This window comes from Pezoporus flaviventris, unplaced genomic scaffold (genome assembly GCF_033815535.1).
Source record: "Pezoporus flaviventris isolate CSIRO_AGI_PZ_B2104156 unplaced genomic scaffold, CSIRO_AGI_Pfla_v1 ptg000025l, whole genome shotgun sequence".
Taxonomy (NCBI): Eukaryota; Metazoa; Chordata; class Aves; order Psittaciformes; family Psittacidae; genus Pezoporus; species Pezoporus flaviventris.
This window is the reverse complement of record NW_026892573.1, coordinates 16,612,962-16,626,301: the sequence shown is the minus strand read 5'-3', so window position 1 is coordinate 16,626,301 and position 13,340 is coordinate 16,612,962. Positions and strand designations below refer to the sequence as shown.

Genomic DNA, 13,340 nt, shown 5'->3' with positions numbered 1-13,340 from the left:
TTGAGTAATACAGTTCTGAGCTATGCTTTAAGGAGAATTTTATTTGTGTTCAATAAAATAACAGCCATTTATGAACAACAATGAAAATATTTTTGCAATTGAAACAGACTGAAATTGCTTATTTTATTTGAAATAGTATTGTCTACACTCAAATAATTCCTGAAAATAATACGATTTACAAGCTTCTACTCAGACTTGCTTTCCCAAGCAGACTTACTGATAGATTTGCAAATTCCTTCTTCAAAACTCAGCTGTCTTAAATGAATAATCCAGAGATGTCATAATGGCATTTTGAACTTGACGCCCAAACTGACCTAAATGAAATAGTAACATTATTGCTGGACAGTTTTCAATATCTAGGTACTGATATAAAAATATCCTGGATCTCTGAATCATGAAGTTCACAGAGGCCAGTCTCCAAGTCTTGCATGGGAAAAGGTGGAATAGAACCAAGGAAATGTTCTACCATGGCTACATATTTTTAGAGGGCACCTTTAGTATCACAGTGAAAAAAGCATTTCATTGGCACTCATACATGTATTCCTGTAGGCATGAATTTCATGCATTATGTGCAACACATCTCTCACGTGATCAAAATATCTGCAGTGTACAAGTAGTTCACAAGTTATGTCTATCATTTAAAATCTATCACAAAGCTTTTGGCAGCTAATTAGCATTCAGTATCTGTTTGAAATTAGCAAATAGGCAAGAATATGATAAAAATGGATCCCAGTAAAAAAAATGATGACCATTGGAAAATGCTTTTAATAGGAGACTACCATAATAAAGCTTAATCCCTGGATTTATGGCCATATATACAGAAATCCATATGGAATATGCGAGTAATTGATCTTAATTTTATTTGCCTTATGATTGTGTGGACCCTTGGGTAGGAACACCAAGAAATTCCACTTCCAAATAAGTATTTTTATTATTATGGTACGGCTGACCTAATGAAAGCATGTTTTCATGGCCCATTTGAATGATGTCAGATTTTTCATTCTGAAACCCAGTTGCCATTTTATCTGCACTATCAGTTGCCAGGATTGTTATTACTCATCAGAGTTCAGCACTGTGTGCCGTCTTTGTAGCAGAATATAAAGGTAACAGTTGCTGAAGTCATAGTTCATTCTGCAGACTGCTTGCTTCTCCAACTAACTTGTGTACAACCAGGTGTCTAAGTAACTACTTTCTTCTTGGTGTGTGTTTAGTTTACTCCTAAACAATCAACTTAGAGTTTCATGTTTATTACATTTACAAATCACATTTTTCATCATAGTTCTAAATATCTGGTTTTTTCCTTCTAAAAATCTCTCTTGAATCCTGGTAGACTTCACCAGCCAACTATGAGATCTGCCTGTCTCAGGGTTTCCTTTCAGCCCAGCTTCCTAAAACAACCCAAACCTATAGAAAAATTTCTCTCTGACTTCTCCAGATAGGTCTGAGATTACTTTCCTGTATGATTTCAGCTTGTGAATGTATAAGTCAGTAATATGGAAAGATGATTTTTCCAGGAGAGACAGTCCAACAGTATGAATTCTTAAAGGATTTCCTCTGTAATACTTGGTACTGGGCCACTAATTTGCTTAAAAATTATGAAATATGATATTAAGTAGACAAATTAAATCCTTTCCAAAGCAGTAAGCTGTCTAGGCCACCATTACCCATTTGGTAGGACCAAAATAATTTTTGGCTGTATTAATAATGCTCAGGATCAACAGAACTGTTTTCTATCAGAAAAAAATAATTTGTGCAGAGAACAGTGCTGTGCTGGGAGATGTCCCTTGTGGAATTTCTGAAAGAATAAAAACAATCGCAAAATGCATAGGCTTTTTGGTGAAATGCATAATGGGTTTTGGCTTCACCTCATTAAACAGCAGTACATAATAAATTATATATAAAACCCTCAACTCACACAGCAAACATTTTACAATGGAGTAAAAATGGAACAGAGAACAAGAATCAAAATAATCCTATCTTCTTGTTAAATTACATGCTTCTGGAAATCATTCTGGTTGGAATTAATTTGATCAAATGCTTATGTCTTAAAACATGGAGGCATGTGCATATAAAAAAATCGTCCAAGGCTTTCTTTATTTCTGTTTTTATAGAGAAGTTAAGCACATCTAAGAAGCAAGTCATTGGATGTCTAAAAATCTGAAATAAGTCAGATAAATAATTCCCAGAAGGGGCAGCTTTATCTTCATTAACCATAAAGGGAGTCCAGGTTGACTGGCTCAGATACTGAAGGCTAAATTGTTGGTATCTTAACATTGTAAGATGAATTCCTGCCTCAGAGACTACCATGATGAGGCTGATAGAAAACATGAAGATCTGAGAATTAATTTACTCTTTATCAAATGGCATTTCTACTGTAAAATTTACCTTGAAAATGCAGCGAATAGCAACACAAGGAACAGAGCAGTCTGTCTTGTGAAGAGGACTTCTGTTAGGATGGCACTTTCTGTAGCTGTAATCTATCTTCTTTCTTGTAAAACTGGCACTTAACAAGTATGTGTAATACAAAAAACAATAAGAAACTTAGAGGATAAACCATGTTAGGGTATATACTTCCTGTGTGGAAGTAAGGGTAAAGGTTTTTTTAATCATTTTTTGAAAGCCATTGGCAGAAGATAGTAAAGTAGGTTTAAGATAAAGGGCAACTTCTGTGTGGGTGGTATGGTTTGTTATACTATGATTAGCATATTTCGTGTGGTGATATCAAGTAACATCTTGTAAATCTACAGTGCAGTAATGTTAAGCCAAGTTATTTCAGAATCTGTGATTTCCCACTAATAAATCATTATACTATTTTCAGTATTTTCAGCAGTTGAAAAGATTTATATAAGCAGTATCATGACAACTGAAACATAGCAGCAAAATATCATCAGAATATTGTCCCATAATGGCTGTAGCACAGATTATGAACTACTGATGATCAAGTCTCATTTTTTAACATAAGTAAACAACAAATGAAAAGATTTTTGAGTGGAAGTTCAGAAATAAGAAAATTCCTGTATATATGCAAAGAGATGATGCATGAGCTACTTCTGTTCAATTGTAAACTTATACTGCATTCTCTGTCTTGTAGTTTGATAGGAAGCTACAGGAGCAAAAGATGGTATCTTCCTAAAGATAAGGGTTAGAACTGAGACCCACAAGTTTTTACAGACACAGGGTGGCTCTGAATGAGACTCGAAAAGAGCGTCTTTAATGACTTAGGGTAAATCCAGCAGCTGGACAAAGATGTACTTTAATCATGTTTTGAAAGCTGTCCGGGCAGAGCACAGCTGAATTTACTCCTAGGAGTAAATTCAGAATTGAGAGGAGACCTTGTGTGAAACCTGTCTGAAGGCACTCTCATTTGGAACATTTTATTGTAGTAAATTGGATCGTATTTTGGATGTAAGATACCTGTGGATACACCTCCCTCATGGGAAGTGCTTGAACTTACAATACATATTTTATTTTGACATCCATGGTCAAAACATGGTGGGGTGGGTTTTTTTGTTTTGTATTGGTGGAAATGAGACAGATGTTGCCAGCTTTTTTCCTAGATAAGCAGCTTCACCTGCTAAGATTTTATTCACTTGGCTAAAAATTGTAAGGTTTAATGAATGGCTTAAGTTGTTGGTGATCTCTGTGCTGTAAAAGGTCAAAGTTAGTTTTAACTAGTTCTAACTAGTTTTTTAACTTAGTTTTAACTAGTGCAATCTGTTGATATTTCTTAAATTCAAAGCATGGTTCTTTAAGAAATATAAAGTGAAGGAAGTTGTTTAAATCCAGTAAGTAATAGTTTTATTGCTAACATATGTTTAAATATAAATAGAGAAATAATATTCTTTACTTTATTAAGAACCATTTCATGTATTTATATACACATTCTGAAGCTTAACATATTTGACATTCCAGTGTTTTGCAACACAAAAAATGCATTTTATTACTAAATTGCGGGAATATGTAGAAGTGTTTTAAACCTGGGCTTACAAGGTACCATTACCACTTGTAACTATTTTTACAGAAATATAATATTGTTCTGTGAGCCACAGATTATTATCTGATTATTATAAGATTATTATCTGACACAATGAAATATTTTGTGATGGGATAGAGTATTATGAAAAAAGGGGGGAAAGTGTTGTCATTCTATATAGAATAAAATAAATTTAAGCCTCCTGAAAATGGGAATTGATGCAGTTTGTATATTAAAACATCACATCATGTGTACCAAGAATTTGCATGTAAGTGTAGTTGGAATGGGACATGATGAAAATGTTTTCTGTGTAAAACTTCATACGAATTTCTAGTGTATAGTGATTTGTTATTACAGTTATATGTTCATATTTCCCCTGGGTTTTTATATATTTTAATTTAACTCAACTAAGCACTGCATTTTTTTCTTTACATAGCAGATGGTACGTGAACAGTACACTACAACAACACCAGGCACTAGCCTAGAGAGGCCGAAGAATGAGTATGTCTACAAAATCGGAATTTATGGCTGGAGAAAGCGTTGCCTCTACCTGTTTGTTCTCCTCCTGCTTATCATCCTAGTTGTGAATTTTTCTTTGACAATTTGGATTCTTAAAGTGATGTGGTTTTCCCCAGTAAGTGTCCCCTTTAATTTTCTATTTTTTTCATATTCTCTTCCCTGCCTTACCACTTCACTTATTTTGTACGCGCATGAGCTTTTCTGTGTGTAATAGATAGTTGTTTTAATTCCTTCCCAACTGTAATTTGTACTTCAGTTGAAAGTATGTAAGAAATGCCTATATTTGAACATACTTCCTTTAATTTCTGTATTGATGATAATCTTTAAACTACTGAGGTTGTTGACACCTTATATTGTGGTAAATCATAACCATTCTAAGAGAGTGTATTTTACTGTTGTTTCGAAGTGTCTATTTAGTTTATGTGTTATAAACGTGTTTGCTATAATTTTATCTCATGCTAAATTCTTAAACTATTGCTACAGGTGCTGGTTTTTAGTAGATTCCTTCTTCTGTTTATCAGCATCTAAAATTTTACAATTTATTTGACTAATTAATTATAGCTCAGAGGTAGTTATTACTGCATCATGCTTGAGGCTAAGCAGCTGTATTATTCAGGAATAAATTTAATCTTTCCACTGTCATATATATTTTAATATTTATAATGTAATTTTTCATGTAGTAGATTAAAGGGTAACTCTCAGAAGTCTGCAAGATGTAGGTTTAGTCACAGTGCAATAAAATGCATCACTGAATATTAAAGCTAAGCTAATTTTTTCCTAACATGCAATCATGATACACAGATGATTTGAATAGACTTGTTTCGAGAAAAACAGTAATTGTAAAATCTGCCCCTGCTACTGAAGAAAGTGTTAAGTTCTCATTATCTCTCATTATTATGCTTCTGTCACTAAATTAAGGCCATTTTATCTTCATAGAAGTGTTTCTATACTCTAATTTCTCTTAAAGTAGGTTAATTTTAAGTCCTACTTGCTAATACAGTTACTAGCGCTGCCCATCAAGTTTCTTTCACCTGAAAGACAGTGGAAAGATAAATTCTTTTTAGCATTGTTAATTGTCATACAGAATACAATGCAGAACATCTTAGATCACATATAATTTTTCTTTTATGCAATTCGCAGGGAAGATGTACACTTAGTGATTGCACATCATGAATGTCTGAGAATATGAATAACTTCAAACTTTTCTGTGTGGCTCAGATTTATATTCTTAAGGTTTTTTAAGAATTATTTTATGTTAGTTTGGTTTGTTTGTACAAATCTGGATATTTCTTCTCTAATAACAGTCAAAACTAACAAAAAAAAAAATAGCATCAGAAACTCCACTTCTAAGAACTTCTATCTCATACTAGTTATCTATGAGGAAGGCACCAAATGTCTTGATCATCCACTGAAGGACAATGTCCTTCTTCCTTGGCATCAAGAGCAGTGCAATAACAGTTCAAATAGTGCAGGCTGGCATTTTTTCACAGGGTGGACTATGAATGACAGGGTAATGAGGGTTTTCCTAATTCCCTGTTAAAGAACCTGTATTTGTGACATACGCAATTAAATAGTGACTTAACTGTAATGCCTAGAAATTATCCATACTGTCATTGAACCCTTTTCCTGATGGAATTGAGCATTTATGCCTGCAGGGTTTTGGTTATTGTTTGGAAAAGAAAGTTAACAATATATTCTCAGATTTTTATGGTTCTTGAGTTCCAAGCTTGATTAGTATTTGCTATTTAGGAAATCACTTGATTCCTATATACCCTATTTATGCAATTAAACACTCCCATTTTTGGGAAGAGTTTAAAAGTAATTGTGAAATATTATGCTATGCAGTCATCAGTTATGTGGCAAATATTAATCTGTCAGCTGTGATAAAACTTCTTTAATTTCTTAGTTATATGTTCTATATATATTATGAAGGGATTACACTATTATATTTAATATTATTAATACATATTGTAATTTTAGCTAATACTTTAAAAGCATTCAATCCTAATTGTAAAAAATACATAAAACATTAACAACTGTTTCTCTGTAAAATATACGGAAACCAGTTGTATCCATGCTAAGGCTGATAAATATATTTAGAAAAAAACATGATAAACATTTCAAAAGGTATTTTTATAGTACAGTTCTGAAGAGAGTTTATGTCCCCCCAAAAACCTTTAAACATAACAGGATAGTAGTATGTATTTAATTTTGGGTTTTTTTTTTTAGGAAAACACTTTTGCAGTATAGTGCATAGGGGTGTTGGTGCCTTAGTGATAGTTCTGTACCACAGCCTTTTCATGAGCCCACTCAAAGTTGACAAATTTGTTATTTAGACATCAGAGTGATAAATGCTAGCAAACAAGCTAAGCTGATAAAAAACATGAACCACACATACATATGCTGCAAGATTAATAGATTTAATCTCCTTGGAGAAAATTGGTAGGATGATCAAAGACGGAGACTTCTCTAAACTCTGTTGTTTGAGAGGCCTTCAACATGAACATTACTAAATTTAACAGAATTTCATTTCGTTTTATAAAATCTACACTAAAAGGGAACAATTCGAACAGGGAATATATTCCTTTTCTCATAGTGCCCCAATCACATAATGTATGGGCATCCGCAAGTTTGGCAGATCGATTCATAGGTATCAAATATGTCTCATTCTTTTTTTCTTTTTCTCTCCTGGAGTTTGGAGGGACATGGTCTCAAGTTTTTTGTGCAGCTAAGAGAAAAAAGCTTTGGTTTCACTATAATCAGGTGTTTTAGAGAAGACAGAATCAAATAAGCATGCTTTGAGCTCAGTGAGTAAGGTGGAACCTTACTGGTGTTTAAGGACAATACCCTCCAAATGCAGGAATGATCTATCCTGCTACCTAGGAAGTAGCATGACTCATCTGAGCATGTTACATGTGACAAAGCTCCAATGCAAAGTATAGAAGATTTGGAATCAAGGACAGGCTACAGAAAAGTAATTCAGAAAGATTGTCTAGGCCAGGAAATTTGTTGGGCTTCCTGTGTCAGGAAAGCCAAAGCTCAGCTCTAGTTAAGACTTACAATGAGACAATGAGATAGATACCTAAAAAACCCAAACTGCCTGGATGATCAGGCTCAGAAGGTAGTTACTAATATGTTGCACCCTACATGAAGTCCAGTAGTAGGTATTGCAGGGGTCTGTCCTGGGACTGGTCCATTTTAATAACTTTGCCAATGGCTTAGAAGAAATGGCAGAATGCTTGCTCACTAAGCTTGCAGGTGATACCAATTTGGTGGTACCATTAAAGGCTGACATTCAGAGGAACCTAGACAGTCTAAGGAACGGTCCAACCTTATGAAATTCAAAAAGAATAAATGCAGCATCCTGTTCCTGGAAAGAAGGTGCCCCTGGTTCCAGCAGACACTGATTCTGCCTGGCTTGGGGCGGTATTATGGAGAAGGCCCTGGAGGCTGGTGCACAGCAAGCGGAGCATAAGCCAGCAGTGACCCTGGCAGCAGCAAAAGCCAAGGGCTTCCTGGACTGCATGAGCAGGGGCAGAGCTAGAGGCCACAGGAAGTGATTATCTCCCATTACACAGCACTATGTTACAGCCTCCAGTTCTGAGCCACCCAGCAGAAGAAGGATATTGACAAATTTTAGCATCATCTTTGGTTTCTAAAAGTTTTGTCTTGTGGTTGGCCATCTAATGTTGCCAAGACAAAATGTCTTTTTTCCTATAAATAATATTAGTGTTTTTCTCTGAAAAACTTAATCTTTCTTATGCTGCTGACAAAGAGAAGATAAATGTTTAGCAGGAAAAAATACTTTTGTATTTTACCTTGTTGACTTAATTAATTGAAATGACTGTGTGATTTTGAAATGCTCCACTGATGCTTAACTTTCAAGGCCATCAGTTATACTAGACTAGACACTATCACACGAGATGAAAATTTATTTGTCTAGACGCCATCAGATCCTAAAACATTTAACTAGAAAAATACTGAATATACTGAATGCAAGAATACTCATTAATCTACTTGTTCTTTTCTAAATTCTTATTGCGGTATGAACTACAGAACTGGGCATTTCCCAGTCTTTCTAACTGAAACTGCTCTGATTTATATGGAAAAAAAAAAATTTTATTGGGCTGGAGATAACACATGCTTTAGTTGTCAGACGATTACAACACTCACCTTGGACACAGAAGCTTCTGTTGTACTTCTGTCCAATTAATATATAATGAATTTATATGAAGTAGAACAAACTAGAAAAGGAATAATAGATTCCCAAAATCAATTATATGTTGGTTAGAACATGAATCTCTGGGAAAGGATAAGATTTCAGATTTTCCCAGGCAAAGGAAGAATCTTAATCTGGGAGTGCAACAGCCCAGTTGTGTCTTACAACCCCTTATTCTTAACAATAATCTTAATTATTACATCAGTACTCTTCACATGGCCCTTCTTTTCCATGTAGACTATGCTTGTAAGTTGGTCACTTACAAGATTTTGATTTTGTTCATGTCCAGTGGTGATCAGAAAATTTTACTGCAAGAATGTATGCCTATATCTGTTGGACAGGTGAATAGGACTTTTGGGGATCTGTGTTTTGGTGTTCGATACTTAAGTTATTTCAGTATCTCCCATACTAATTGCCCAACATATAAATTCCATATTGGCATGACTTTAGAAGGTGTCAGGGTTGGCAAACAATTTGATGTTGAGCTAATCTGTATTAAAATGTTTTATAAAACACTGAGCATCTGAAAGCTTTATAGAGATTAGCTGCTCAGTAAGAAGCATTAACAAGAGGTATTTGGCTTCTTAGTTTGTTACATAACTGATATGATATCACAACTATAATCTTTTGCTTATATTGCTGCCTGAGTGATTTCTGAGGGGTTTTCTCTTTTTGCATTTTTACTTTTACAGTATCTTTATATTCCTTATCAAAAGCCAAGTTCATGAGTCTGATGTCACATTTTTTTCTGAATATAACAATCTTTAGCTGTTCTACCCTGCTATCACATAGAGAATTAGTACTCATATCTTCAGAACTTCACCCATAATATTGGTTTATTGTGTCAATACTGTAATGAGTGAAGACTCAGACCAAAATTTTTAGGTCACTATTTTTAGGTCACTATTGAATCTCACAGTGTGTCACAAAATGCACCTGATCAGATGATTTCCATTTCTGATGCACCAGCAAATCTTGTTCAGAAACCCCACATCAATTTAGTTTTAATATCATTTTGGTTGTGCAACATTATCATAATGTCAGGAACAGTTGCGTGCCAAAGATTATTCCTAACTTTTTTTAGCCTCTGATGGAGAAACCCGTGTTCCCATGAGTTTTAGTGGATGCCACAGGTGTCACAGTCTCCTGGAATAAGAAAAGTCAAGGCAGTTGTGCTGTATTTCAGGTTGATAAGGACAGATAGTCATGAAATAAGGGTGTTCCCCAGTATAACTAGCTGCTTTTCTCCAGTGTAAAGTTTGGCATGTAGCACAGGTTTTTCTCTGACAAAATTTTAAGCAGTGTGACTAAGAGAAGCAGACAGGTCTTTTATTGGGTTAGAAGCACTGTCAGTCAAGCATGATTCAAATCTTCACTCAGTCCCATTTTCTCCTGCCACCCATGTTAAGCCTAGAGGAAAGTCAAGCCCTAATACTAAGCCTTAAAACAGCCTGTGGATAACTTAGTCATGGCAGAAGTGAACTTGGTATATGAAGGGCCATGCACACAATGTCCAGTCCATCGCTGCATATTCTAAGCATGGTTCTTCCTAAGAACAGGACGAGTAATTAGTGAGTGCTCTACCCGTATACCTGTCCCCCCAAGTTCTTATCACAAGCATGCCACTATGCTAATCTTCTTGAGTTCTCATGGGCAGTTAATAATTAATATAGAGAAAGCATTAAAAATGTTTTGTAATTATTTTTCAAGCTTTTCTATAAGGAAGTGACAACTTTTTTATATTGTATAAGAAAATGCTAAAAAGCTAAGTATATATAATCTGACTACGTATACACAAATTGGCTGATAATACTGGTCTAGATCTAGAAATACTATATGTATTTTGAAAGAAATATAATCAAAGACCTATTTAGGCACTTGACAAATTCTGGCACTGGAGATAGAATTTCTTCAGGAAATATGAAAAAATGCAAAACTAGAAATGTGATGAAACAAGAAGGTAAAATTTTAACTGAAAATCAAGTAACACTTTCTGACAGTGAGACTTACTAGGCTGTATAATAGCATGCCATATTAAATTGGAGATCCCAGTCATGTGGAACATTTAAAACCAGACTAGACAGCAATAAAAATGTACGGTAAAGAACACTCATTCACAGCAAAAATTCTCCATCACTGCAAAGACATACACTAATGAACTCGTACATCCTTTCCGTGAGTTTTATGATTAATAGTGTACAGTCCATGGGATTAGTTGCTATTTTGAGAATGTTATATTTTTAAGACTAAAATGAAATAAAATATGTATTTAATTATTCACAAATTCTGATCCTAATTTTCACTAAAATATTTTCATCATTGGTTGGAACACCAATATTACATCGTTTCTACTCTGAATAATCCTGAGCAGCTGTATTTTGCTATTTTTCCATAAAGTCAAATATAATTTGCCCTCAACCAGGCCACAGTTATTCCCATTGTCTCTATCAGATGGTGAATATTTAAATATTTTATGCAAAGAGTAATCGTTGAAAAGAAAAAGGTTGAGGCACTCGCTACTGTTATCAAAGAAAGCAAGGCTTCTCAGTAGTGTGATACATATTTATATATAATTATTTTTCGTAAAGCATTTTATTAATCTGAATTATATTATGAATCAAATCATGCATATGTAAAAGTGTGGAACAACACTTTTTTAAATGGAAAAACCAAAAACCAACACCTAAGTTTACTCTTGGAATAATTTATAATATTGATAAAGAGTTTTTAAATATCTGAGTACACTGACATTACAGTGTACGTGCAAGTTTAAGGAGTGTGGACTGCTGAGCTCCTAAGGGCTTGACTGCCGCTCTGGATTGTACTTTGCCAGTTTTAAGCTGTTTGGGGAAACTTAAATAAAGCTGCTCTTGTCAAACTCTCTGCCAAAGAAAAAAACAGATGTTCTGATATCATAGTCTGATGTATCACCTTCTTTTCTGAGCCTAGGCACGATCAGTGTTGTTCAGCTGCATACTGTCCTGGGGTCTTGGCATGTATTTTTGTTCCCAGGAGCAAGCAGAGCTGTTCTAATGTAGGAACTAGGAATGATGAATGATAGAGGTGGTGAAATTTACAGTCTGTGTAGCTGAAGTGTGAAAAAGGTCTCTGTCCATGAATTTTTTTTAGTGCTATCAGCTGACTTCAGAAGACTCCCTGAAGACTTTTTATATATCTTTACTTCGTAATTTTCTCAACAGTACTATTACACATTCACATACTCAGTGAAAAATTACTATAATGTTTCTTACAGTAACATAAGTTGACACAGCAGGGTTGAGGTTGAGGACGCTGATGACAACAAATAACATTTTCAAAATGTGGGACTTTCCAGTACCTGAATCCAAGTGGACATGCTAGTTGCAAGCTTGCCTGCCTGTGAGATCCAGCCTTGATCTCAAGTGGTTACAGGAGTGATACCTGCAAACCCTCTCCTGCTCAAAATCCACTTTCCTAAAGAGACATGAAGGATGGGGGACTGCTCCACAATTTAGTACCCAGTGTCAAGCCCAGCCTACTGAAATAACTATGAGATGGAGAAATTTGACAATTTGGGTTTAATTGCACCATATACAAATAATTGCATATGTATTCATGCATGAAATCCAGCCTTCTGATCAGAAACATTCACTGGGCAGAATTACTGAACTGCCATTTTTCCATGTGGGGCTCTTGGGACAGGTTGTTTTTGAGACTGACACTGAAAATGACCTAAGCCTGCCAAGCTCTGGTAGAAATCAGTGAGGTGGAAGAGTAACCACTGTTCTCAAATGAAGGCTTCCTAGTACATGTGTTTGTTTAAACTGAGGTTTAGTAGTTGGAGACACCTTACTCAAGGCATAGAGCATTGAGACCATTGGATGAAATGTCCCTAATACAAACGATAGGATTTACAGTATTGAATCAATACATAGTCTGTGTAATCATATACATCATGCAAATGTCCTTTATTCCAAGAATTATAGAATCGTTGAATCATTTAGGTTAGAAAAGATCTTAAAGATCATTGAGTCCAACCCTTAAGCCAGCACTGCCAAGTCTGCCACTAAACTGTGTTCCTAAGCACCACATCTACACATCTTTTAAATACCTCCAGGGTTGGTGACTCAACCACTTCCCTGGGCAGCCTGTTCCAATGCTTGACACCCCTTTTGGAGAAAAGAATTTTCCTAATATTCAGTCAATGTCCCCTGGCACAACCTGCGGCCATTTCCACTTACCTTACTGCTTCTTACCTGGGAGAAGACACTGACACCCATCTTAACTCTATCCACTTATCAGAGAACGAGAAGGTCCCTCTGAGCCTCCTTTTCTCCAGACTAAAAAACCCCGGTTCCATCAGCCTTTCCTCTAAGACTTGTTCTTTCCCTTCACCAGCTTTGTTGCTTTTCTTTGGACACCCCCCAGCACCTCAATGTCTCTCTTGTAGTGAGGGGCCCAGAACTGAACACAAGATTTGAGGTGCAGCATCACCAGTGTCAAGTACAGGGGTATGATCACTGCTCTGGCCCTGCTGGCCATGCTGTTTCTGATACAGACCAGGATGCTGTTGGTCTTCTTGGCTGCCTGGGCACAAGCAGGCTCATCTTCAGTGATCATCAGCACCCCCAGATCTTTTTCTGCCAAGCA

At 35.5% G+C, this 13,340-nt stretch overlaps 1 protein-coding gene across 5 annotated transcripts in view; it reads left to right on the top strand.

The window, feature by feature from the left end:
* The window catches only part of SGCG (sarcoglycan gamma), an 85,802-nt gene that overhangs the window by 18,101 nt on the left and 54,361 nt on the right, over positions 1-13,340 (top strand). For 3 of the 5 annotated variants that reach the window (XM_061457687.1, XM_061457683.1, XM_061457685.1), the window contains one exon: positions 4,410-4,607. In XM_061457687.1, the coding sequence (XP_061313671.1) occupies positions 4,413-4,607 (195 nt within the window). In that variant the 5' untranslated portion in view covers positions 4,410-4,412. The remainder of the gene's footprint in view (positions 1-4,409; positions 4,608-13,340) is intronic. The other 2 variants (XM_061457684.1, XM_061457686.1) reach the window with 1 other exon arrangement.